Source organism: Mastigoproctus giganteus, chromosome 12 (genome assembly GCF_048544385.1).
Source record: "Mastigoproctus giganteus isolate SK-2022 chromosome 12, ASM4854438v1, whole genome shotgun sequence".
Lineage (NCBI taxonomy): Eukaryota > Metazoa > Arthropoda > Arachnida > Uropygi > Thelyphonidae > Mastigoproctus > Mastigoproctus giganteus.
The window spans coordinates 38,640,598-38,667,257 of record NC_143586.1 but is presented as its reverse complement, the minus strand read 5'-3'; the positions used below and the strand labels follow the sequence as shown (position 1 = coordinate 38,667,257).

Here is a 26,660-nt window from a genome sequence, read left to right as displayed (position 1 = left end):
TTTGTATCCAATTCCTTTATCACTGTATCCAATCAAATTGGTCAGACAAGATCTCCCCTTAACAAACTTGTTGTTCTTCTGTGCAGCCATTCCAATAGATTATCCTTCATAACATATCCTGTACCATCTTACTCAAGACATGGCCTAACTATTGCTTATACAGTGGAATAATTATCTTCTTATCACTGCTGGTAAAATTCCTGTATATCACTGACAAAAACCCCATGAGCTGTACTAACAGCCCATCTGCACTACTCAGAGAACTTCCTGTCTGATTGCACAATTACCCCAGTCTTTTTCATTCTCTACTACCTGGAGTGTGGTTTCAGATGTCTTGCAATCTGAATAAACTGTATGCCTGTGCTTCTGCACTTCACTGGAATTACTGTTTTACATAGCTTTCAGTTGTAATTAACTGAAACACTCAGTTGTAATTAACTTGCTCTACTAACCACACAAGATTGCAAAATTACACTACTTGCTGACATACCATGTCAGCAAGTAGTGTAGAAGTAAATGTCATTGCTTTACGGCAGATTTCCAAAATTCTGCTATAAAGTGCATTACAAAAATAGCTCATTTCAATAAGAAAACATATCTATTCCTAGTCTGCACAGATTAACTGGATATGCATAAACAAACCAGTTATTAATCACTGAGTGTATCTATACATGTTCTTCATATGCAAAGACATAAATAGATGCAGAAGTATTAGGATTCTCTGTGGCAGTTTCAAAGTTTTTGATTCTATTAATTTTCATTTACAAATATAAAATTTCAGTAAATTAAATCAGATCATTTAATAAGTAAATAAGATGTGCCATGAAAGAGATGCTCATTAATTTGCAAAGTATATATTTTTTCACTTTTCAAAAATTAAATGTTAACTTTTTTTTAACTTGCTCTATTTTTTATATTTGCTTTATTTAGTGCAACACTTTTTCCTCAATGGAAAGGACATATTTCAAAGGTAATCTCTATCCACTGCTTCAACTGGATAAAAAATTTCCAAGAAGCTTTTCGGAATATCTACAGTTTACTGTCACCTGGAGGAGAATGCATTTTAATATTTGTTTCTTCTTCAGACATATGGTACACTTATGCATACCTCAGAACACACGAACGGTGGCAACACTTCCTTCAGGTTTGTTTGTTTCTTTCAATATACTGTTAATCCATGTGTGTGACTCAGCTTCAGTTCAGTATAGCTATCTTAGTAATTTAGTCGTTACACCTACTACTAAAATAAGAGATTAGCTTCAAAAATTTCTGGGACAGAAGTAAATATAGTGACATGTGGCAGTTAGGCTAGGTCTGCTAATGCATAATGAGCAAGGCCAAATTTTCTGGAGCATAGTGCACAGTTACTCCTGAGCACCAAGGTGATGGAACTAATAGGCCAATGTAATTACTGTAAGGAGTAAAGTTTTTTAGCCTTTAATCGTGTTTAATTTAGTGTAATAATTGCTCATTTTATTTATTGTATATAATCTGCTCATTAAATTGAAAAGTATATTCTTTTTCAATTTTCAAAAATTAAATGTTACCTTTTCTTAACTTACTCTATTTTTTATATTTGCCTTATTTAGTGTGATACTTTTTCCTGAATGGAAAGGAGTTTTCCAATCACCATCTACTTTTTTTTTTTTTTTTTTTTATGAAAACTACAAACACAAAAGGTATCAAAAACTATAGTACTTAGTACCATGCAGGAGATGGGGAGGAAGGGGATGCTAGAAATTTTGCTCCGGTGACTAAACATGGGTTTCACCACTTCAAGCAACATGGTAGTTAATGAGAATCATCTGCTACTCAACTCAATAAAAAAAATATATCAGAGTAGTATTTGTGTCATGTCAAGTATTTGCTTTTTACTCATGCCACTTTTTTTTAAAACAATATAAAATTTTATGTATTTATGTGTGACAGGTCCCTAAGTCTACCTAATTCCAGCAACGATAGCAAGACATGCACTTTCCCTGCATACAGTTTCGTTAACTGTATGCATGGGAAGTGCATACCTCATTATCAGTTACCATTAGAATAGCAAGCTTGTTAAGTTCCAAACAGTGGAAAAAGTTTGCTAGTGATTAAGAAAATTGTCCAAATAAATGTCATAGATGCCTTTGGCAGCATAGCATACGTTTCAGTCCAGTGTGTTTGAATAACCTCATAAGTTCATGAATAATGAATCATTGGATAAAGGGTAAACTGCAAGAACATGGTGTAGTAGTATTAGCAAATTATTCAAGAAAGCAAGCTTATATAGCATCAGCCAAAAAAAAAAAAACATACACAGTTCACTGATTCATATCCTCTAAAAACTTTTAGTTCTTCTTTGAATTTATTCAAGCCATTCACTTTCACAACAGCCGACGGAAGCCTGTTCTAACAATCAACCACCCGCTGGCTGAAGGCAAACTTGTGCACATATGTCCTGCAACTATCCTTCCTCAACTTGGGTTTATGCCCCCTTGTTTGTGTAGTCTCATCAAGTGGAAGAATGCATTAATATTCAGCTTACTCTATCTGTATAAGACTTTAAACACCTCTATCAGATCTTCCCACAAGTGCCTACTCTCAAGATGCTGCCATTTACAGAAATGAAGTCTTTCTTAGTAAAAGTATCCCTTTTTCCCTTAAACAGTCTGGCTGCCCTTCTGTGCACCCGTTGTAGCAGATCTACATTATTCCTAAAGTGAGGCCTCCAGACCTGTACACAATACTCAAGATGTGGTCTTATACAAATGGATAATCACCTCCTTATCCCTGCTAGTATAGTTTCAGTATATCATTGACAAAACATCATGAGCTGTCCAGGCAGCATGTATGCACTACTCAGAGTTTCATGTCTGACTGCACAATTACCCTCAGATCTTTTTCATTCTCCACTATGCTGAGTGTAGTACCACACCGGTGATAAGTTACTCTAGGGTTACTGCTACCCAAATGCAGTACCTTGTATTTGTCAATGTTAAACTTCAACTACCATTTCTCAGCCCATTGACCCAATTTTCCTAGATCTTGTTGAAGTAACTTGTCCCAATGACTGTCATTAACCACCTTGCCAACTTTTGTATCATCTGCAAACTAAAACATTAAGCCATCCATATCATTGATGATATTGAAAACAACAATGGGCCCGGCACTGAACCTTGGGAAACTCCACTAATAACATTAGTCCAGAAGGAGCAGTGCTAACTGATAACAACTCTGTCTTCTTCTTTCACTTAACCATCCCTTTATCCATAGAATAAACTTGCCCTTAATGCCACAATGTTCCAGTTTGTACAGCAGTCTTTTATGTGCAACAGTATTAAAAGCTTTCCTGAAATCCAAGTATATGATGTCAAAATTATTTTTTTACATCCAGTTCCTTTGTCACTGCATCATAGTAACTTATTAGATTGGTTAGAGAAGACTACCTCTTAACAAATCCATGCTGTGATTGCATGCCTTTCCTGATGGTCTGCATTATTTCTTTAACCAGTGATTCTATGATTTTCCCTGAAACAGATGGTAAGCTAACAGGTCTGTAATTACTCATGTGGCCTTTTGATACCCCATTATGAATTGGGGATACATTGCACATCTCCAGTCCATAGGGAACTCCCCCGAATTCAAGGATGTTCTCATAAATATGCTAAGGGTTTGCTTACCTCCTTTGCTGCCTCTTGTAATATAATTGGATAGATTCCATTTCCCAGGTGCTTTTTTTGTCTATCTTCAAAATTTCTCTTTCACTTTCATTTCAGTTATCACATAGCTCCACACTAGAGTTTAATTAACTTCTGGCATCCCCTTTCTTAAAGAATTCCTCATGTGTAAACGTAGATGCAAAATACCTATTCAATTTTTCAGCATCCTGAGCAAGGTCATCAATAGTTAACCCATGGATATCAAGTGTCCCAATGTGATTCGACCCCCTTCCTCCTACTGTTAATATAAGCATAGAAATCTTGGCTGTTTTTCTTTATATTCTTTGCCTGAGACTTCTCATAATCTGCCTTAGCTCGCCTAACCTCCTTTGTGTCATAATTTATATACATCCCATGCACTTTTTTTCTCTGCCGCATGTTTCAATAGTTCATCTGACATCCATTTAGGTCTAAGCCTTGACTTGAACAGCATTTCTTCATTGTTATGAAAAGCCTAGTAGCTTCTTTGATTACTTCCCATTTAGAATTTGCTGTTGGTAACATCATCACTTGGTCCCACTGCACAGTATTTAAAAACTCTCTGTGACCTCTGTAGTTACCTTTATGAAAGCAAAAACCCCTCCCTTCACCCTTGATATTAGTTACATCTTTAAGTAAATCTGAAATCAATACACTGTGATCACTGCTACCTAGTAGTTTTTTTTCTACAACATGCTATTGTAGAAAACAGCCATCCAACAAATCCACAAAAGTCTTGCTAGTGTGCGAGTGACCAACCCACAGTCAAAAAGTCAATATCTAGAAAGTTAAAATCCCCTTTATAAGACATCTTGAATTACTGGCCCACTTTATTTCTCTGTACAGCTATTTGTTGTACTCATCAGAGTCATTAGGCCTATAACACACTCCTATTATCGTTTTTACTTTCCCAGCACTTATGACACACCAAACTGACTGAACATTGCACTGGCTATCCATGTCAACTGGGTGCACTGCCTTAGATGTTATGTGCTTCTTAACTAAGAACATAACCCCCCCTCCTATCTTATCCTGTCAGTAAATTGTACTCCCCTTATTCAAATTCTGCATCTCTTAAGTCTGAGACTACGTCTCTGATATCCTCACAATGTCTACATTTGATGTCTTGACTAGCACATAAAATTTATTTACTATACTCCTGGCATTGGTTTACATGCAAGCAATGCTGTAGTCGTAAAATTATCAAAAGGTATATTCTATAAATATTACAAAAAGCAGAGAGTATACTGTGCGTATCAGGCTTATTAATTGAATTCCACAGGCTGTACAGCATATACCCATGTATGTATCTATATATATAAAATGCTTAGGTATGCTGCCCAAATTTTCCAACTGCTAATTGTTGCCAGCACCTGTTCACCTCGCATAACCACCATACTGGACATTCTTTATTAATTTTTGTACTAACGTTTTTTGACCAAAGAAAGGCAACCTATACCTGAAACCTATCGATAATGTTTATTTTATCTGTCTTCAATTTTAATAAACCGTTCTAAGTTTTAAGAAGCGCAAAAAATGGCTGAACAGTGTGTAAGAACTTTGAGAAAATGTAAAAGAAATGCTAATGAAATATTAGAGGAGAGATCTAATAGACTAGGAGACCAAAACGAGACTCTATGACAGGGGTCAGCAACCTGCGGCTCTTTGAGCATGTAACCATGGCTCTTTAATTTTTAGCCCACATGTACAAGAGCGGTGTGCAGCAGGTGGCAATGTGAATATAACATTAGTTTCAGGGCAAGCAACAAACACTTCTCAATTTAGTTTGCCTGCGCATCGCATGCATTAATAAATATTATTTATTAATAAATAATCATTAATAAATAATTAATAAATAATGTTTCAAAAAATATATATATTTTAATAAAACACCTTCTCACTCTATGGAAGAAATATAAAGAAGAATAGAGAGAAACGCTCCAAAATAATTTAGAAAATGAAGTCCAGATTCAAAGAAATTTAATGGCATCCCTTTGATAGCACCCGTTTCCAAATTGATAAATATATATATATATATATATATATATACACACACACACACACACACACACACACACACATTTTATATATATATATATATATGTATATATATATATACACACACACACATTATATATATATATATATATGTATATATATATATATATATACATATATATTAAAAATAACAAAACTATAAGTATTGTCTAAGAATCAAATTCTAATAAATTTATTTTTTAATTTCCAGTAAATATTTTAATATTTGTTTTTTCAAGTCTTTCAAAAACCAGAAGGTATACACTATTCACCTAAAAAATCTAAAAGGTATATGGCATATACCCTTGACTACAGCCCTGCATGCAAGTATTATACATGCACCTGTTCTTACTCTTAGTTACCCTAACACAGCCCACGTATTTATTTGTTTCGTGATGACTCCCAGCAGTTCTTGAAATCTCGAGCATCTTGCTTTCAAGTCCAAGCCCATTCCAATATAAGCAAGTGCAAGAATTATTTCTGCCTGCAGCTATTGTTATTATATCAGTCTGTGTTCTGTTATCAATGGTCTATTAAGTTTGTTGCATTGATACTGCACTAATTTCAAAAAATGACATCCATTTTGTGATGTCACTTGTTTCAAAATTTTAGTCTGCCATTTATTTATTACTCTCTATAATCGATTACTTCCTGGCTTAGGCAAATTTTCAAACATTTATTCTCAGAAAGAGTATGTCATCTGAGAAAGAGTATGGATGCCATCAGCATTAAGTTTTCAGAATCCATTTAAGGCCTTAAAAACTTCAGTCAGATCTTCTCATAGATGTATAGTTTCCATACACTGAAATTTACCGAACTGAAGTCTTTCTTGGTAAGAGTATCTTTTTTGTGCTTCTGACTAATCCTGTTGATCTTTCTCCACATATTCTAATATATGCATATCCTTCCTAAAATGAGGATTCTAGACCTGTACGCAGTACCCAAGATGCAGCCTAACCATTGCCTTACAAATGGGAATAATTGTCTCCTTGTTCCTGCTGGAAAAATTACTGCATATCATTGACAGAACACTACGAGCTGTCTGAACAGCCTGTCAACACAGCTGACAGAACTTCATGTTGGACTGTACAGTTACCTCTAGGGGTATATTTTCCATTCTCCATTAACTGGAAATCGTTACTATCGGTTTCCTTATTTAGTGATTACTGCTACTAAACACACCTGGCACCTTTCAATGTTAAACTGCTTTGCCCATCTGCCTAATTTCTTTACATCTTTTTTGCAGTCACATAAAGACCTGATTCCTGTCGTTAACCACCTTGCCAATGTTTGTGCCATTAGCAAACTTAAACATTAAACTTAATATGCCTTCATCAATGCTGTTAATAAATACTGAAAACAGTACGGGACCCAGCACTGAACCTTGAGGGACTCTACTAATAATATTAGTCCATAAAGATTTGGGTATACTAGAAAGAGTCCCCAAATTTTGCACAGCAGACTTTTATGTGCAACAGTATCAAAGGCTTTTCTGGTTTCCAAGTATATACTATGAAAATTACTTTTTGCATGCAGTTCCTTTGTAACTATGTAATAGCTAATCGGATTGGTCAAAAAATATCTACCCCTTACAAATCTTACTGCGATTGCTTTATGGTTCCACACCTACCAAGATGATCTTGTATTACTTATTTAGAATAGAATATACTAAATAGAATATAGAATAGAAGACAAGCTTACAAGTCTGTAGTTACTCACTTCACCCTTTGATCTTCTTTTGTGAATAGGAGAGACAATTGCACATCTGCAATCTGCAGGGACCACTCCTGAATTCAAGTATGTGCTCATTATTATGGCTAAAGGTGTGCCAACCTTTTTTCCTGCTTCTTTTAATATGACTGGATAGATTCTTCTAAACAATTTAAAATTTAATTATATATAGATATACGAGGTGTGGCAATAAAGTTCCCAGACTGGTGTGATGAGATTATGTTTGATGAGTGTGAAAATAAATGGAAGTGGTACAGAAATCATTCGGTAAGCTGACAGGTTGCAAATAACAACTAGTTTCATTAGTAGCATTAAAGTTCTGTGTCATGACTTTGTAGTGGAGCAACGAATAAATATCAAATTTTGCTTTCAACTGGAAAATTCTGCAACAGAAACATGAAATGTTAAAACTGTTTATGGTAATGAAATGTTAAGTCATACCAGTGTGTAATGGTATAAGTAGTTCAAAGACAGATGTGAGGATGTTTGCAAGGATCCAAGAAGTAGGCATCTGCCAACCTCTCGAAATGAACACAGACTGCAAAAGTTCAGGAAATTACGGCAAGAGATCAGTTTGAATAAGGAGATGATTCATCAAATTCTGCATGAAGATTTAGGGAAAAGGAAGGTCTGTGCAAAATTTGTGCCACACAGCCTCAATGGATGAGCAGAGGCAATGAAGAGTGTCATCATGCAAAGACTTCATCCAGACTTGCTAAGACAATCTTAATTCCTTCAACTGTATTTTCATTGGAGATGAGTGTTGGGTGATTCAGTATGACCCAGAGACAAAGTATCAGAGCATGCAGTGGACTTCAACATCATCGCCAAGATCCAAAAAACTTTCGTTAACAGATCCAGGATTCAGTTAATGCTCATCATGTTTTTCAATAAACATGGTGTAATTCACAAGGAATTTGTTCATGAAGAGGAGAGAGTCAATTCTACATTCTACATATAGGTGTTTCAAAGGCTACTGAAGTGCATTTCTCGGGCGAGGCCACAATTTTGAGAGAAAGAGCTGGTTCTTATTGCACGACAATCACCCCACCCATTCTGCACTCATTGCGAAGACATTGCAAAACATGGCATTATACAGATCAACCATCCACTCTACTCTCCCGATATAACACAAACAGACTTCCTCCCCTTTTCACCAAAGTGAAAACTGCCCTCAAAGGAAAATGATTTTAGGATGTTGAGGACATAAAGAAAAACAGTGCTGCCAATCTCCTTGCTGACTCTTTTCAGAAACTTTTAGAATAGTGTAATAAGTGCATTCAGTCAGGTGGTGATTACTTTGAATAAAAATAAAACTATATTTGATCTCCTTCACTTTGTGTACTTTTATTGCACTAATCCAGAAACTTTATTGCCACACCTTGCATAACGTATATACAAATACTGTCATTCACTTCCATTTTCAAATTTTTTCAAAATTTATTTCAAATTTGATAAGCTTTACAGCACACAAAATTTTAAATTACATACGTTCAAAGATTAGCCACCATCTTGAATAAATATTGAGTTCCTGTCTTTACTATGTGGAAACAGTAAAGACAAGAACATGAAATGAAATACTAAATCTTTCAAAAGCAATAGAGTAAGACTAGGTGTTTACCTTTCAGTTATATAAAATGAAATGATCTTGAATTAAATATTAAATATTTTATTTTTGAAATATTAAATATTTCAAATTTAATCTTTCAAAAACAGCTAGATTACAACTAAGTGTTTATTGAACTAGTGGGAGAATACAAAACTATAAACAAACACTTAATCATTAATGGTTAATAATTTGTTAATGATGATTAACAAATTGTTATTTTCAAGAGTTACCTGTCAGGTGACAAGCCACTGCCACTACCGAGTTAAAGACATGATAATGCAGTAGGTGGCTTTGAAATAGGGCATGCTCCTTCAAAAAAAAAATTGTCTAAATATTAGACTTAAAAAAAAATTATTTGCCTGAAGGCCAGCATGAAAGTGACAATGTAATTGGGTGACTGACTATGAACACTTGAATGGCAGCTCTGAAAAGTCATTTTTTGCAGAAGACATTTCTTTCTTTGCAACGATTGTAAATAGCACAACTGTTGCTTCAGTTTTAAGCTAGAAATGTAAAAAAATGGTCAGATGTTCTCTGCATAGTACAGATAATGGGTGGTTAATGACAGTCATCAGGGTGAGGTACTACAACAATATCTAGGAAACAGGTGCCTTCTGGTTGGTAACAGGCCTAAAGGGGTTGAGGTCTGCATGAACACACTACTTATGGAGCTTCATAGCTTCAGTCCTTATCGAGAGCAGTGGTGCATTAATTAAATATCACTAACACAATCAGTAGTCTCCCCTTGCATGGTGCAACAAATGCTGTAACTTGTCTACAGAAAAGTGAAAATTGGTTCCATGAGATGACGAATCTTGCTACACCATATTTTGATCACACGGGTCTGGAAAATGTCTGCTGTGGGAGTGCATTTTGCCAATAATAAGATTTGTAAGGTAGGGTTATGTTGAGGGGCTTTTAAGTATAGCCCAGCACCTTTAGTGATTGTGTACCACGAATGCTGATGGCTATCTTAAAATTTTGAAAAATTCCAACTTCCTGTAATGTAGTGGTTCTTTGGTACAGACCCATGTTTAGTTCAACAGGATAATTCCAACATTATCCTGTTGAAATAAAATATTCTCAAACAGCATTGCCATACTACCAGTGTTACCTGAGAATAGTTCATGGACACAAATGATGAAATGAACATTCAGTATCATTAAAATGATAATGATAAACAGAAAAGCCATAAAAAAAACTATTTTATTTTTCATTCACAATTTTCTAAAATTCTGAAACACTGTGAATAAAAACACCGAGAATACTGATACTTGAAACATTGCTGTTGACTCTAAAAATGATCTGAGTAAGTATAAGATATAATTATTATATCAAAAGAATCACTAGTCTGCTAATCTCCATCTCTCGAATAAATTTTATTCTTTGAATATGAAAAGATATGCAGGATTCCAAAATATAAAATTCTAAAATAAAAACTATATTTCTAGGATATAAAAATTTTTTAAAATTTATTGTTTATCATTTTGAGATACAAAATAACCTACAAACCCACAACATATTTTCAAACCATGAGTTTAATTTCTTCAATGTAATTACTTATTTAGAATCCTGTGGATACTTTACCATTGTACTTTGGATTAAACAGAGAGCAGCGATATACTATGTTTAATAGTTTGTTGCAAGATATTGGGTTTTGTGATGTCAAATGTGAAGAAACTGCAACATATAGTACCAAAAGGGACCAGTTAAAATTTAAAGGTCAGTTTCACTTATTTTGCTCCTATTACATCAGCTTCATCCATGCTTAAGTTTTTAAATAACATCAATTAGCAGTATTACTTATGTTTTAATAAAAGGAAGGTAATGGCAAGCAAAATAAAAAGGACAAGTCTTTTCACTTCGTACTTCAATGCATTATATTACACTTTAACTTTCAATCTAATATCTTGACTATCTGGACTCAACCTGTACCAACTGGTTACAATAATTGTTTCTGATGCATAGAGAGATCAAAACCGATGTGAGTAATGTGTGGAAATGAGCACATCATTCTAATATGTAAATATCAGTGGTATTAATCCCTTCATCCACTGTGCAGTGTCTGAAAGATACCACTTTTTTCTTTTACTGTTTTTTTTTTCTTTTTTTAAATTTAGAAATAAAATATTCCCCACCAATATTCTCTAAATGATGGTACAGTATTTTTTTCATATATGTTGTGTGAAGGGAATTCTGTTTTTTTTTTTTTTTATGAAAGGTATTATAACTTTAGTATTTAATACTATGCATGGGTTAAAGGTTTAAATTTACTGATATGACATTAGATTCAAATTTCTGTAGATCGTAATTTTTTAGATAATGTGTGCAGGAACATTTTTCCAAAGAATAGAAGTAGAAGTGATAAGTGAGGAAGAGGAATAGTTAGTTCAGTGAGTTTGAATGGTTGAGACACATGTTAGAACTGGCTTGGAAGAGAACAATGGAATTAGATGCCAATTCAGAAGAACAGTGTCTATGAAAGTACAGAGAGGGCATAGAAGAGAAACTGAAACAGGGAGTGAACAGACTCGTAAGAGATAGATCGTTAATTAAATTGACTGCCTGCCTTCCCTCTTTTGAACAGAGCAAAGGAGCTTGGTAGTGGCTTTGGGAGCACCAGTTCAGATGTGAGAACAACAGTCAATGGCAGGTTGGATTTGGGATTTGTACAGTCTGTAGCTGTTTTGAGAAAAAGTAATGCTGAGAGCAAAAAATAAAGCAGAGTTTTTTTGATGCAAAGCAAACAATATTTGTGATGAGTTTATACTGAGAGAGAGAGAGAGAAGTCAAGGATCCCATTAGAGATATGTGATCTTGTCTAGAAATCTGAAGGTGAATATAGGAGCAGTAAACTCCTTTTTGCAGGAAAGAAGAGAAGACTGAGGTTAACTAAGTTTTCTTTGCCTCATTGGAGAATTAAATGACCTGGGAATTAGTGTTTAAGGAATTGGTGGTGGATATTAGAGAAGTTGAAGCTATTTGTGCAGGGCAAGTTTGCTCAAACTGGAAGATGGAATGTAGTATGCTACCATCAGCAAAACTCTGATTAGAATTTACAGTCGGTGGAAGAAAGTCATTAATACACAAGATAAACAAAAATAGGAGAAAGAACTGAACACCTTGGGAGACTCCAGCAGTAGTTGAGAAATTAGAGGACAGAGAGCCAACTGCCATCACTGGCAGCAAACAGTTAGACAGAAAACTAGATACCCAATTGCAAAAAACAGCCAGTAGGCCACAAGATGGGTGCTTGCTTAGAAGACCTTTATGCTAAACATGATCAAAAGCCTTAGACACGTCATGAGTAACTACTTGAGTTTCACCAAATTTTTCCATTGAATTTGTCTAAAGATGAGTAGCATAAGCCAGTTTAGTGCAGGCAGAAAATGATGCTGGAAATTTGGATACAAGCCTACTGTGATATGCCACATTCTTATCTTGAACAGCCTTAGCATATTTATTGGAAATCCAAGGTTTAGCTAAGGTGGAATTTTCAGGTGGAATGCAGAGTAAAGGATTTTGTTCCTACAAGAATAATTTCACTGACATGATATGAGCAAACATGAAGATCAGAAAATTTAAAAAGGGGCAACCCAACCAAGGAAAAGAGGAATAGAAATCAAGCAGCTCACCCTGTTTCACACTGCCAAACAACATGAGGCTCATAATGATTACCAGAAACTCCAATGAAGAAGAGACTATCACCAATCTGTGATGCTTAGAGCACCACTAACACTGACTATACACTTACAAGATTTGTTGATGAGGAAAATATCAAGTGTATTTGTTGGGTGGTTAAAATTGATTTTCTTGTTAGTAATGCAAAAGTTGTATAAGTTGGTAATTGCAAAAGCTGCAGCGTCTCAACTAGCTGGGTCTCTGTAACTATAAAATTGAAATTACCAAGGAAAATTACCTGACTATTATGAAATTATATTGGAAAGAGAGAGAGAGAGGTTTCAAAGAAAGGAAGTCAACATTTTTGGAGTGATTTATAGAGTTGGGAAATGATAAAGGCGACAGATGAATCTGACAGGATGTGGTAAAGAATTTTAAGGCAGAGGATCCTCAATCAAAAAGAGATTCCTAATTAAGAAGTATCTGAACAAGGAATATTAGAGTAGACATATGCACAAGTACCACCTTTAAAGTAAATTTAATTACAGAGCAAATAATTAGAGCAACTGAGACGAATGGTAGGAGAGGTAACCTATATTCGAAATTCTGTCAGAAAAAGTGAGTGGGCTAGGTGGAAATGGACATCATTCATTGGAACCAAGACCACATATATTTTTAAAATTAATGAGAAGTTTTGGAGGTTGGAAGGGGGGGGGATTCAGATTTTTTTTCACAGATAAGTTTGTTCTATTAGTTTGACTATTTATATTACACTGAGTAGATAAAGTAAAGGTTGGGAGGGGCATGCATGAATTCACAAAATATTTGGATAATGGCATACACAGAAAGAATATGTGAGATTAATAATTAACTAACTTATAAAATTACAAATACTACACTCCAATTATATTTTTCAATCGCTAATTAAATTGCATTAATGTTGATGTCCTGGATTAGCACTGGGATTCTATTATTAGGATAAATTTTTGTGTTGTACAAGTGAATGGACAACTTTGAGAACAAGGTGTAAACAAGGTGGAAACTCAAACATTTTGCCTCAAATGTATGAGTTTCCGCTAATGTGTGAGCAATACAATGCTAATAATTCTTCAGAGCTTCACTATAACCATTTCACTGTATGCTTTAGGAGCATACATTGAAGCAGATCTGGTGCATTTTCTGAGATTGTTCTGCAGTATTTAAGTGTCCACTGTGTGATTTTTAAGATCAGTTTGTATATAGGCACTGCCAAAAAAAAAAAAAAAAAAACCTTCAAAATCACTCATATTATTCCCATCATCTAACCATTCTCCTTGAACTTTGCCAAACTCTTCCTTTGGCTGCCTTTAGAGATACTGTATTGCAATTTATATAGTACTTTAGCATTTTACACTGTGTACATTATGTAGGATGTACTAACCTACTACTAATTCATATAGAGAAACCTTACTCCCTCTGCGGTCAGCTAACTGCTGCTCCAAGTGAGTGGGCCAATGTTATTGAAACTCAGACCACTTGAGACGAGCAACAAATGGTGAAACCACCATACTGTCACAGAGGATACACATTTACTAAGCTGTCCTGATAATGAATAGCTTATAAGGCACATACAGATGATGCAGCCTCCAGACCAAATTATAAGTGGTCTCTCCTTCATCTTCTATGGAGGAATAATGGTTTTCTCCTCTGTACTTGTAAAGGTCCAATAAAACACTGAGAGGAATCATAAGACTGTGTCTATTTGTATTGTTACCCATAAGTCTTTCTCGTCTTGAAGCACCTTTAATTCCCCCCTCCCAAAAAAGTCTATCATTACTCCTAGGTTTCTGTTCACCCAGGTACTGGACTTTACTCTTAGGTATCTAAGCCTTATAGTCGTTAAGTAAGAACACAGTGGCAGCACATAAATAGTTTCTTTAATAGCATCTCAAGTAACCATTCATGCCAATTTCTATGAAAACAAATGAGTGAAACCAATAATAATGAGTTTTTATTGTAATTTTTAGAATTTTCAAGGTCACTGATCTCCCAGACTGAAACCCAGACACACATGGCATCTGACAAATGAAATGATGTGAACATCTTTATTTTTTCGGCTGTTTGCATTTAGCCAGTGATACCAAAAGCACTTGTTGCTGGCATCTCACAGATGCCATATAGAAATGGGAATTACACACCTGTGTCTGTTAAATGTCAAACAAAAAAAATTGCCTCAATGTGTAGTATATTGAAATTAAAACAGAAATTACTGTATAACCAGTTAGAGAATACTGATGGGCAAAGGCACATGGGAAGATTTGATTTCATTTATAAATTTAAAAAATAATTAACAAATTTTAGAAAGTGGCATCTGTTAGATTCATTGAAAAGGCCTCTGGAGTCAGGAACTCTGTAATTCATCTGTAATACTACTAAATAACACTGACTCGAATTTGTAAAACGTCTTTATTATGATAATATAAAATAAAATAAAATAAAATAAAATACAAGCATACTGATCGTATAACTGTATATTAAAACAAAATGAAATGTTGTAAAACAAGAATAAAATATGTAAAATTAAAAGCGATAAAAGTTGTTTAAAATCACTAGAACCACTAACACAGGAGCTTTTGGCAGCAGTGGCTGCCTTCATCAGTTGTAGTGGTTGCGGGATGACCGACAATCCATATGAACTGTGTGCAGATGCCACACAGTTAGATTGTCGGTCATCCCGCAACCACTACAGCTGATGAAGGCGGCCGCTGCTGCCAAAGCTCCTGTGTTAGTGGTTCTAGTGATTTTAAACAACTTTTATCGCTTTTAAGTTTATATATTTTATTGTATTTTATTCTTGTTATACAACATTTATTTTATTTTGTTTTAATATTTTAATATACAGTTATACGATCAGTACGCATGTATTTTATTTTATATTATCATAATAAAGACGTTTTACAGATTCGAGTCAGCGTTATTTAGTAGCATTACACATGAATCTGTTAGATGCCATAACTAGCAATGGAAGGTTAATTAGTTACAGTAGCACTTCTGTAAAATATCTTTGAATAAAGACTTTTAAAAGAAACACGACAGCCACTTTTATACTCGCTGATGTTGATATTTTAACATGTAAAAGGACTTTTGTTCATCGCATTGTCAGAAGCAGCAGTAGCAAAGTATTTGTTGCAAGTCTTCTTTCTTAATTTAAGCTATCCACAACTCTGGAAGTAATTCAAGACAATGATTTATTATTATTTGCATCTTTGAACATTGCACCCTTCAGTAAAGTATGTAATTGTGACATGTCATGAAAGACAAAAGCCTCCTTTGAAATTATACAAGGTTATATTATGTTCATTTCCAGGGTAACTATATAAGTGTGCACATCTAAAATATTAAAAAAAAAAAAAACAAGGAAAATATTTTAGTAAACATATTTTCTTGTTTCTGAAGACATATGTATCTGTTTGGAATTTTGATCTGCCAAAACATTTTTTTATTTGTTCTTATTTTTAAACACAGACTGACTGTTTTGGTTACTAAGTACAGCTGATGCATTGCTCATAATACAGCATATGAAACAGCTATCATCTTTTGTGGGAAAAATAACTGATTGCTGCACACTATCTTATGAATACATGTTTTCCACCAGATTTTGAATTTCTGAATCTCAATTTTTCATTTCAAAGTTTATGATTGATATATCAGTTTTGTGAATTTTTAAATGCTCATTCATTAACCTATACATATATATATATACCTATATATATATTTTTTTTTTACAGGTGTGCTGAAGTCCTGGCATTCATTGATTAATTACATTCCTCTGCAACTACATGATGCATTTATATTAGATATTACAGAGTATCTCGCAAAGAATATGGACACTGAAACTTCAGAGAATATTAAAGTGAATTACTCACTTATGAAAATTTATGCAAGAAAAAATATTTACAGCAAGTAAAATTATATATTTATAAAAATTATAAGTTATAAAATTAAAACACACTCACTCATCTTGAAGCATAGACAGTGAAACATAAGCATATGTGGTAAAGGTGAAGTTAATAATTCCAAAGATGAAATCAAAATGAAGCTGCATATTTTAGAGCACAAATTAATATTATCCAATCACTGCATGAAGAGCAGAAATAAAATAATTAATTTGCTGGCCTGAACAACAGTGATTATACATGTAGTTCTATCCTACCAAGAAAGAATGTTACTAGTCCAGAGTTTTAAATGACAATTTAAAACTCTGGACTAGTATTATTGTATTGGATATAAGATTTATTGTATTGGTAAATATAGAATGTTGCCCCTGCATATATTCTTTATCTCAAAGACACAGGAAATGTAGGAAAGTATGTTTATTTTTTATAGTTGTTATTCACCCAAGAAAAATAAAGCCTGCCTTTTCAACCTGACTTGGTTAATTTCTAATACAGTATTTAATTTAGATGTTAAGAAACAGGAATGGAAGACTATATATATTCATTTTATTCTTCTTATCCACATATATTAATTTTATCCGATTATAACCATTTTATTATCACTCTCTTGTTGGCAGTCTGGCTTTGTGTTTGTCAAGTACTTAAAATAAAGCTTTCTCAGTTTTATTTCTTTACTGCATTAGGTCCACCATGGTGCAAGTGTATTGCTTCAGTGGGCTGACTTTTGTTTGTCAGTCACTTTCCACTGCAATGATTTGTATTGCATTCAAAATGCAGTATTTTCCACAGCTATTATTGTCCAGTGGCCCTCTGACGAAAATGGACTCAATGGTCATCTGTTTTATCATTTTTTTATTTTTTCCTCTTTTTATAGTGGTTTTACTTATCTGTTATACTTTTGTGTTTGGCTTATTGCGTTTTGTCATGATATTTCACACTTTTTTGCCCTTGGCACTGTTTCAGATTGGCACTGGTCTAAATTTGTTATTTATTGGCTGGTAATCTTAGCTACATTTACCTTTTATTTATATATTCTAAATTTTAAATACATTTTCCTTCCACAGTACTTCTTTTGTAATTTTTTTTTTTTTTGGTTTAACTAGTTTCTTTGCCTAACTTCTTGATACTTCACTTTTCTACGTGCTTTTTCGTTGCTTTATTTCTCTGACTCTCTTTTTCTTTTTCAGTCTACTAATTTTAATGTTTATATATATACTTCTTCTTCTTCTTTAATGCTGCCGAATGGCGTTTGCGACTTCGTTTTGATATTGTTCTCTGTCTAGCGCTGCGTGTAGAATTTGTGCTGTTGTCATGTGAAGCCACGTGTTGATGTTATCTAGCCATGCCATTTTCGGTCTGCCTGGGCGTTTCTTGCCTTCGATCTTTCCCTCCAGGATGAGTGGTAGTAGGTGATATTTTTGTTGGTTCCTAGCGATGTGACCTAGGTATTTGCATTTCCTGCTGATGATGGTTTTGAGCAGGTCCCGTTCCGTGTGCATGTCCTGCAGGACCTGTGCGTTGGTTATCTTGGCTGTCCACGGAATTTTCAGCATTCTTCGGTAGAGCCACATTTCGAAGGCCTGGAGCTTTTTTGTAGTGGCTGATGTTACAGTCCAGGTTTCTACACCGTAGAGCAGTATTGGCCAGATGTAGCATTTCAATGTGCGTAATTTGAGCATGATGTTCAAGCTTCTGTCGGTGAGGAGGGTTCTCCATTTGGTGAATGCCTGCCTGGCTTGTTCAATTCTGCTTTTGATTTCGGCCTCATGGTTCAGCTGGTCATCAATGAGTACTCCGAGATACTTGAAGCGGTGTATTTGCTCTAATTTTTCGTTGTTTAGTTTGATCGTGATTTTGCTTGCAGTTCTGCTGACCTTCATCACCTTTGTTTTCTTTTTGTTGATTCGTAGCCCCCATGCTTGGCTTTCTATATCCACTTCGTTCAAGATGGTCTGTAAATCTTGTTCTGAATCCGCTATTAGTGCTGTGTCATCGGCATATCTTAAGTTATTGATGTAGTGTCCGTTAACTTTTATGCCGATGTTCTTGTCAGCCAGTGTTTGGTCGAAGATCATTTCCGAATAGATGTTAAAAAGAATGGGAGATAATGGACAGCCTTGCCGGACGCCTTTTTTTATTGGAATTGGGTCTGTCAGATCGTTGTCATAGCGAAGCCGGGCTGTTTGATTCCAGTAGAGAGTTGTAATAAAGTTGATATCATTGTTTTCAAGCCCAAGTTTTCTCAGTCGGTCAATTAGGCGGTCGTGGTCTACTGAATCGAAGGCTTTCTCGTAGTCAATAAAACATATATACACGTCTTTTTGATGTTCATAGCACCTTTGTAGCAATATTTGTAAACAGAAAATTGCTTCTCTGGTGCCTAGTCCCCTGCAGAATCCGAACTGTGCGTTTCCTAGTGCACTTTCGCACTTACATCTTATCCTTTGCTGAATCACCTTGAGGAAGACTTTTAGCACCTGGCTCATTAGACTGATCAGCCTGAAGTCTTCGCATTTCCGGCTGGTAGCCTTTTTTGGCAGGGCCACGAAGATGGATTGGAGCCATTCGGATGGAATGTCGTTGTTGTTGTAGATTTGATTGAACCATTTCGTTAGTTGTTGGATGTTGCTGTAGTCTAGTTGTTTCAGCAGTTCCACATGAATCTGATCAGGTCCACAGGCCTTGCCTGGCTTTGTTATTCGGATGGCATGTTCCACTTCAGATGTTAATATGTGGAGATTGTCTTCCTGTGTTTGTTGTTGCGTTTCTGCCGGTTTTCTGTTGGTGCCGAACAGATTGTATATATAGCTCTTCCAGGTGTCGAGTTTGGCTTGTTTGCTTAGTATAGGTTGATTGTTGTCCGTCTGGGCACCTGCCTTTAGACAAAAAAAGAGCTTTTATTGTGTCATTTAATATTTTGTGCTGAAACCTTTTGCTTTTATGACAGCCTTCAATCTTCACGGCACACTCTCACACAGTTTTTTATAAATATCAGGTGATATGCTCCTCACACTTGGCCTTTAACGCAGCCCTCAGTTTGGCCTTGTTCTTTGGGCGATCTTGACGTGCACATACTCAACAATCCAATACATCCCAAAGATGCTCGATAGGGTTCAAATCAGGACTCTGGGCTGGTCAATCAAACTTTTCCACACCCACGTTCTCAAACCACTCTTACGATATGAGCAGTATGGCATGGCATGTTGTCATGCTGATACAAGTATGGGCCTTCCCTGAAGTATTGCCATAATGTTGGAAGGGCATAATTGTCCAGGCTGTCCTGGTATTGCACAGCATTCATGGTTTTATCGATAATGACTAATGGGCCCAAGTCAAACCATGAAAGGAGCTTCATACCATGACACTGCCTCCATCAAACTTCATTGTTGGGGATACAATCAAGAAGGAACTGTTCCCCTGGCATTTACCACACCCAGGAATGACCATCAGACTGGTAGAGTGTGAACCATCCATAGGACTGTTTTCCACTGCTCTACAGTCCAGGATTCGTGCTCTTTACACCATGTTAATTGGCATCTAGCATTTGTTGAGGTGATCAATGGATTGTGAACGTGAAAGCTACATGACTATTGTAGCCCATATCATGGAGTCCTTCATATTGTACTAGTGTTGACATTAGTCCCAATACTCTCACAGAGGTTTGTGTGACTTGAGACAATGGCAAATTATGCTTTGCATGCACAGTTCTTAGCATAATTCTCTTGTCCCATTTTGTTAGTTTTTGGGGTTTACCAGACCATTTTTTTGGCAGATTCAGTCCATTCCTCTTCCATTTGCATATGACGTTACTAACCGTTGACCTAGTGATCACCAAAGTGACTGCGATGTCTCGTACAGAATGCTTGCTTATGTGGCATCCTACTATCATTCCACATTGGAAGTCTGTTAATTCTGTTAAATGTGTCATCTTGCATGCCCACTTTTGCAATTGTCTGTGCAAAGCCCAGTGTGCATATTTATAGCAGGTTCTGTGACATGTTACATGCATAGGACCTGTTTCCCCATCCATAGAGGGGTGTCCAGATATTAATGGTAGGGCAGTGTATATAAACATTAAAATTAGCAGACTCTGAAGAACAAAAGGGCTGGAAACATAAAGCGATAAAGAAATTTCGGCAAACATCAGAGGCTGCATAAGCATAACCCACCACATGTAGCCTGGATTATAACATATGTAAGATAAAATAGGAAGAATGGAAGGCAGAATGGAAAAGCATAGAGAAAAGCAAAGAAAGAAGTTAAACAAAGAAAGTAGCTAAACCAAGGGCAGAAGTAAGAGGGGGGGGGGGAAAGAGCAAAGAAGTACAGAGGAAGAAATGTGTAGGTAAAATTTAGAACTTATGCGTAGCACATGCTTCTTGATTAGACCAGGGCTCGAGCCCGTCACCACCAAATACGGAGGATGAGGAAAGGTCAGGGAATGACCACCGCATATCCCGGAGCAATATGGCCTTAGTTGCTAATGCTCCTAAAAACCAAATAACTAACTAACTAACCTGATGGTGTCAATAACAGAAATGTGAAAAATCAACACAAAATACAATAAGCCAACCACAAAAGTATAACAGATAAATGAATCATGATGAATAAGAAAAACAACTAAAAATAGAAAAAAAGTCAACCACTGAGTCCATTCTCATCAGAGGGTAGGCCACTGGAAAAAAACAGTTACAGATAATACATTTTGAATAAAATGCAAACCATTGCAACAGAAAGTGATAGACAAAAGTCAGCCCACCAAAGAAAAAAGACCCTCAACATGGAGACCCTAATGGAGCAGTAAAGAAATAAAACTGAAAATAAATTGAATATAGAAGGCAACATAAGCATGCAGAGCAACTAACACTCACTACAGCCATGTAACATAAACATTAAAATTAGTAGACTCTGAAGAACAACAAAAGAGCTGGGAAATAAAGCAATACAGAAATGTTGGCAAATATCAGAGACTGTGTAAGCATAACCCACTACATGTAGCCTGTATTATATGTAAAGTAACTATATGTAAGGTAAAATAGAAAGAAAAGCATAGAGAAAAATGAAAACATTTAACAAAGTAAGAGAGGAAAGGGGAAAAAAAATGAGAAAAGTTACAGTGGAAAGAGCATGTAGCTGAGATCACGAGCTAATAAATAACAAATTTAGGCCAGTGCCCATCTGAATTTCTTTGCACTCTTTTTTTTTCTCTCTTACTTCTGACTTGGTTTACTGCTACCAATATGTAAGACTGGTCTATCTTCTTTCTATGCTTTTACATTCTGCCTTCCTTTCTTCCTATTCTACCTTACATATGTTTTATATATATATATATAAGTCCGGGTACAACTTTGCATATAAATACATATAATTTTGTTTAATTGGGACCAAGGACTAACAAAACCACTAGTTTAGAAGAAAACTAGTGTTTAGAAGAAAACTAGAAGAAAAGAAGTGTCAGATACTTCTTTAGAAGAAAAATATTTAATAAAATCGCAGTTCTTTATACATATTAATACAAAATATGTATTAAAAAAATAAATGAGTTACGTAAAAAAGTTATTTCGATGTCGATGGCTTCATAAAATCTAACAAATTTGTCTGACGACACAGTGCCTTCTTTTTTTCACACAGAATTTCTTCGTAGCAAGCTAATAATTTTTTTATTCCTTGCTTTGTAGCTGTAACGCATTCTTCGTTGGAGTCTGTTTTATAAAATTTTTAAGCCCTTTTCAATTGAGCTGAGACCTTCTCTCAAGCTTGCAATTGTCATGTACTTTTCTGGTGGAACTGAGTCTGAAGTGTCAGATACTTCAGTGACGTTTTTCTCACACATCTCTATGAGCTCATTCATTGTCAGCTCCTGACTATGTGAATCCAACAGCTCGTTGACATCATCACCATTGACTTTGAAATCTAATTGCCTGGCAAGATTAATAACTTCTTCTATCACATGAGCGACATTGATCAGTTTTTGGCGTTGTTTTCATCTCGGTTTTGAAAAAAAATGGACAAAGTTACTTCCAGACACCATTCAATGTTTTTTGTGAATTTCATCCCAAGATTCTTCAATGATTCTTACGGCATCTAAAACATTGAATTGTTTCCAAAACTCTTTAACAGATATCTCACTATTTTGTCTCATAGCTTCATTCAGACGTGCAAACGAACGCCTCGTGTAGTAAGCCGTGAATGTTTTGATGACTCCCTGGTCCATCGGTTGAAGCAAGCTGGTTGTGTTTGGAGGCAAAAACACAACTTTCACACGTGGGTCGAAATTAATTAGGGTGGCAGGAGAGTAGTGACCGGGTGCATTGTCAATAAGAAGCACCACTTTAAATGGAATCTGTTTAGACTTGCAATAACATCCGACTCCGGATATGAAGTGGTGACCAAACCAGTCCTCAAAAACGGAATCTGTCACCCAAGCTTTATGATTTGACTTCCAAATCACTGGTAAGCTAATTTTAGATATACACCAAATGAAAAAATCAGGAACCGCGTAACTCCGAGTTTGCGTAAGTCGTCGTATTACTGTATTACGAATTTTTTCACAAAACATTGCACCTTGAAACGAAATTGCATGTAAAATTAACCCCATATAGCGAAGTGTTAGTCTCTCTATAAAGAATTTTTAAAAAAAAAAATAGTAAAAGCAATTTTGAATATTATCAAGCATTTACTGCTAAACCAGCCACTCAAATCTACGGCCTCCTTCCCTCCAAACTTGCGCATCAGCATCTGGAATTAATCATGCTTTTAGTGAATACTTGTGGCCATTGACGCCTGTAGGAGGGTCTTTGTTTCATTTTCGTTACAGTTATAAAACCAAATGGGTTTTCTTAAAAGTGGTCATAAACTTGACAATAAATAGGATAGAGTTGTAAATTGATGTTGGCTCAGGGGGAAAATGAAATTCGCTGCTGTAAGCCTTTAGCGTGCTGCAGCGGCAATACATAGAATGCTACCATAGTCGGTTTTTAACAACACCTACTGAGTGACATTCGCTTCTCACCTCAACCGTACCATGTGACCTTCCTGTCAATCATTATATGATATGTCCGTTCTCATCTAACTGGACTCCCAGTAGATGGTTTTCATGAATTTTTTTTATTTTTTTTATTTTGTTCTTTTAGAACAATTTGTCATCAATCACGTAGACTATATGCTCTTGTTTTTTTTTTTTTTTTTTCATATGAATGAAAGTCATATATTTCTTCAAAGTCGTATATTTCTTCAAAGTGATTTATAGGAAAAGTCATGTGATACTGTTGAATTGGCAAGCGAATGTCATTGAGTAGGCAGTACTAACAATGCACTATATGGCCAGCGCAGTGAAAGTTTGCGGTGTGTATATCGGCAAGAGCTGCAGTCGAGTAATTTTTACAGTTGTGGAAACAATGTCAAAGAGAAAGCATTTAAGTATTAATGATAAAGTAAAGATTCTTCATGATATTGACCAGGGTTTTAAGAAAAAAGATATTGGGGAGAAATATGGCATACCTTCAAGCAGCTTATCTACAATTTTAAAAAATCGAGAATCAATTTTAAATTGAAGGAGGAGTAGACAAGAATCAAATTAAGTTGTGTACATACGAAGATGTTGATAAAGCTGTTCTAACTAAAATTGGTGCAAATGATACGTGAAAAGAATATACCAATATCGGGTCCAATAATTAAGCAACAAGCCCTGAAATTTGCACACTCCCCTGGACATACAGAATTTAATGTGAGCACTGGGTGGCTAGATAAATTTAAGAAGCGCCACAGAATTGTGGAAAAGGTTATTTGTGGAGAAAGTGTTAATGTAAGCGAAGGTGATTGCAACAGTTGGAGGAACAGTACCTTAAAGAAGATTTTGGAAGAATATGAACTTAAGGATGTTTTTAATGCTGATGAAATGGATTTATTCTTTAAATGTTTACCAAATAGAACACTTGCTTTTAAGGATAATAAATGTTTTGGCGGAAAGCAAAGCAAAGAAAGAATCACTGTGCTGGTTGGAGCAAATATGACAGGAAGTGAAAAATTAAGACTTTTAGTCATCGGAAAATCAAAACAATCAAGATGTTTTAGAGACACAAAATCTTTGGAAGTTGACTACACCTTTAATAAAAAAGCATGAATGACAAGTGATATCTTTGAAGACTGGATATTAAAACTAGACAAGCATATAACAAAAGAAAAAAGGAAAATTGTGTTGGTAACTAACAACTGTTCGGCACATCCTGCCAGTATTTCTGCCAAACTTAAAAGTGTGAAGTCGTTTTTACCACCAAACGTGATGTCAAAACTCCAGCCAATGGATCAAGGTACTATTAAAAATTTTAAATTTCATTATCGAAAGAGAATAATAATGAAGAGTGTCAATGCGTTATCAGAAAATAGAAACTTAGAGGTTACAATTAACCTTAGAGATTGCATCTCTGAACTGGCAAAAGTTGACAAATGATGTCACTGAATACACTATTCAAAATTGTTTTTCGAAGGCGGGATTTTGCATTGAATACAGAAGTCGAACAAGATGAACTGCCCCTTTCACAACTGAAAAACCTTTGGATATTATTAGAATCATCCGGAAACATTGAAAATGAAATAACACTGGATAGTTATATTTATATAGATCAAGATCTCACTACAACAGAACATCCAAACAGAGATGAAATGCTGCTGAACAGTGTTAGATGTGACCATGATCACGAAGAAATTAACGATGATGCTGAAGACACATCAGAACAACCCGTAGAAAAGCCAACTTGCGAAGAAATGATTAATGCTTTTAAAACGGTTTTTATGGGTCTACAGTTTTGTAAAAACGTTCCTGATAATGTTTTTAATGCTCTGAACAAATGAGGTTTTCTTTGAGAATCGGACAATTTTTTTAATTGTACTGTGCAAACAAAAATTACAGATTTTTTTTAATTTGTGATACTTACCGGTGAAAATTGTGTAAACGTAATTTAAATAAGTGTTTTTGAAATAAAATACATTAAAAATAAATGTAGATTCATTTTCATTTTCTAATTAGATAACAATTTCTAATAAAAAAGATTCTCTGTATAATGAAATTTCTCTATAACGAATTTTTTCGCTGGATTTATCAAGACTTATCACCCCATTAAACAAGACTGATAGTCTTGTTTAATGGGGTGAAATATCGTTATAGGGAGGTTTGACTGTATGTATATATATATATAGAACAACAGATATTTCACCCCATTAAACAAGACTATCAGTCCATTTTATTGTATATAGTAGTAGTAGTAGTGGCATGTGATGCAAGAAAGCAAATGTATGAGCTTATGCAGCATCAGCCAAAAAAAAAAAAAAAATCACACCATTCCCTCCAAATGCCTGTCCAGTTCCTCCTTAAATTTATTCAACCTATCAACTTCCACAACGACAGATGGAAGTTTGTTCCAGCAAATAACCACCCGCTGGCTAAAGGCAAATTTCCGCACATCTAATCTACATCTGTCTTTTCTTAATTTGAATTAATGCCCCTTAGGTTCGTAATCTGAACAAGTGGAAGCATCCCATCAGAATTCAGCGTGCTCAACCCATTCAAGGCCTTATATACCTCAATCAGATCACCGCGCAGGTGCCTAGTCTCCAGCCACTGCAATTTGCAGAACTTAAGCCTCTCTTGGTAAGAGGATCCCTTCATTCCCCTCACCAATCTTGTTGCCCTTCTCTGTACACGCAAAAGTAAATCTACATCCTTCCTAAAATGAGGCCTCCAGACCTGTACGCAGTACTCAAGGCGTGGCCTGACCATTGCCTTATACAGAGGGATAATCACCTCCTTTTCCCTGATAGCAAAATTCCTATATATCATTGACAAAACTCCATGACCTGCCCTGGCAGCCTGTCTGCATTGCTCAGAGAACTTCATATCTGACTGCACAATTACTCCCAGGTCTTTTTCATTTTCTACCACCTTAAGTGTAGTACCACACAGTTGGTACGTTTCTCTGGGGTTACTTCTACCCATATGCAGTACTTTGCATTTGTCAAGGTTAAACTTCAGTTGCCACTTCTTAGCCCATCTGC

At 35.4% G+C, this 26,660-nt stretch overlaps 1 protein-coding gene across 1 annotated transcript in view; it reads left to right on the top strand.

Annotated features, from left to right (window-relative positions):
• LOC150076910 (juvenile hormone acid O-methyltransferase-like) overlaps positions 1–14,743 on the top strand; it is a 34,224-nt gene extending 19,481 nt beyond the window's left edge. Inside the window, exons 2-4 of the mRNA XM_090385728.1 lie at positions 931–1,144; positions 10,623–10,776; positions 14,682–14,743. Of these exons, the coding sequence (XP_090241854.1) occupies positions 931–1,144; positions 10,623–10,776; positions 14,682–14,743 (430 nt within the window). The remainder of the gene's footprint in view (positions 1–930; positions 1,145–10,622; positions 10,777–14,681) is intronic.
• Positions 14,744–26,660: the final 11,917 nt, after the last annotated feature.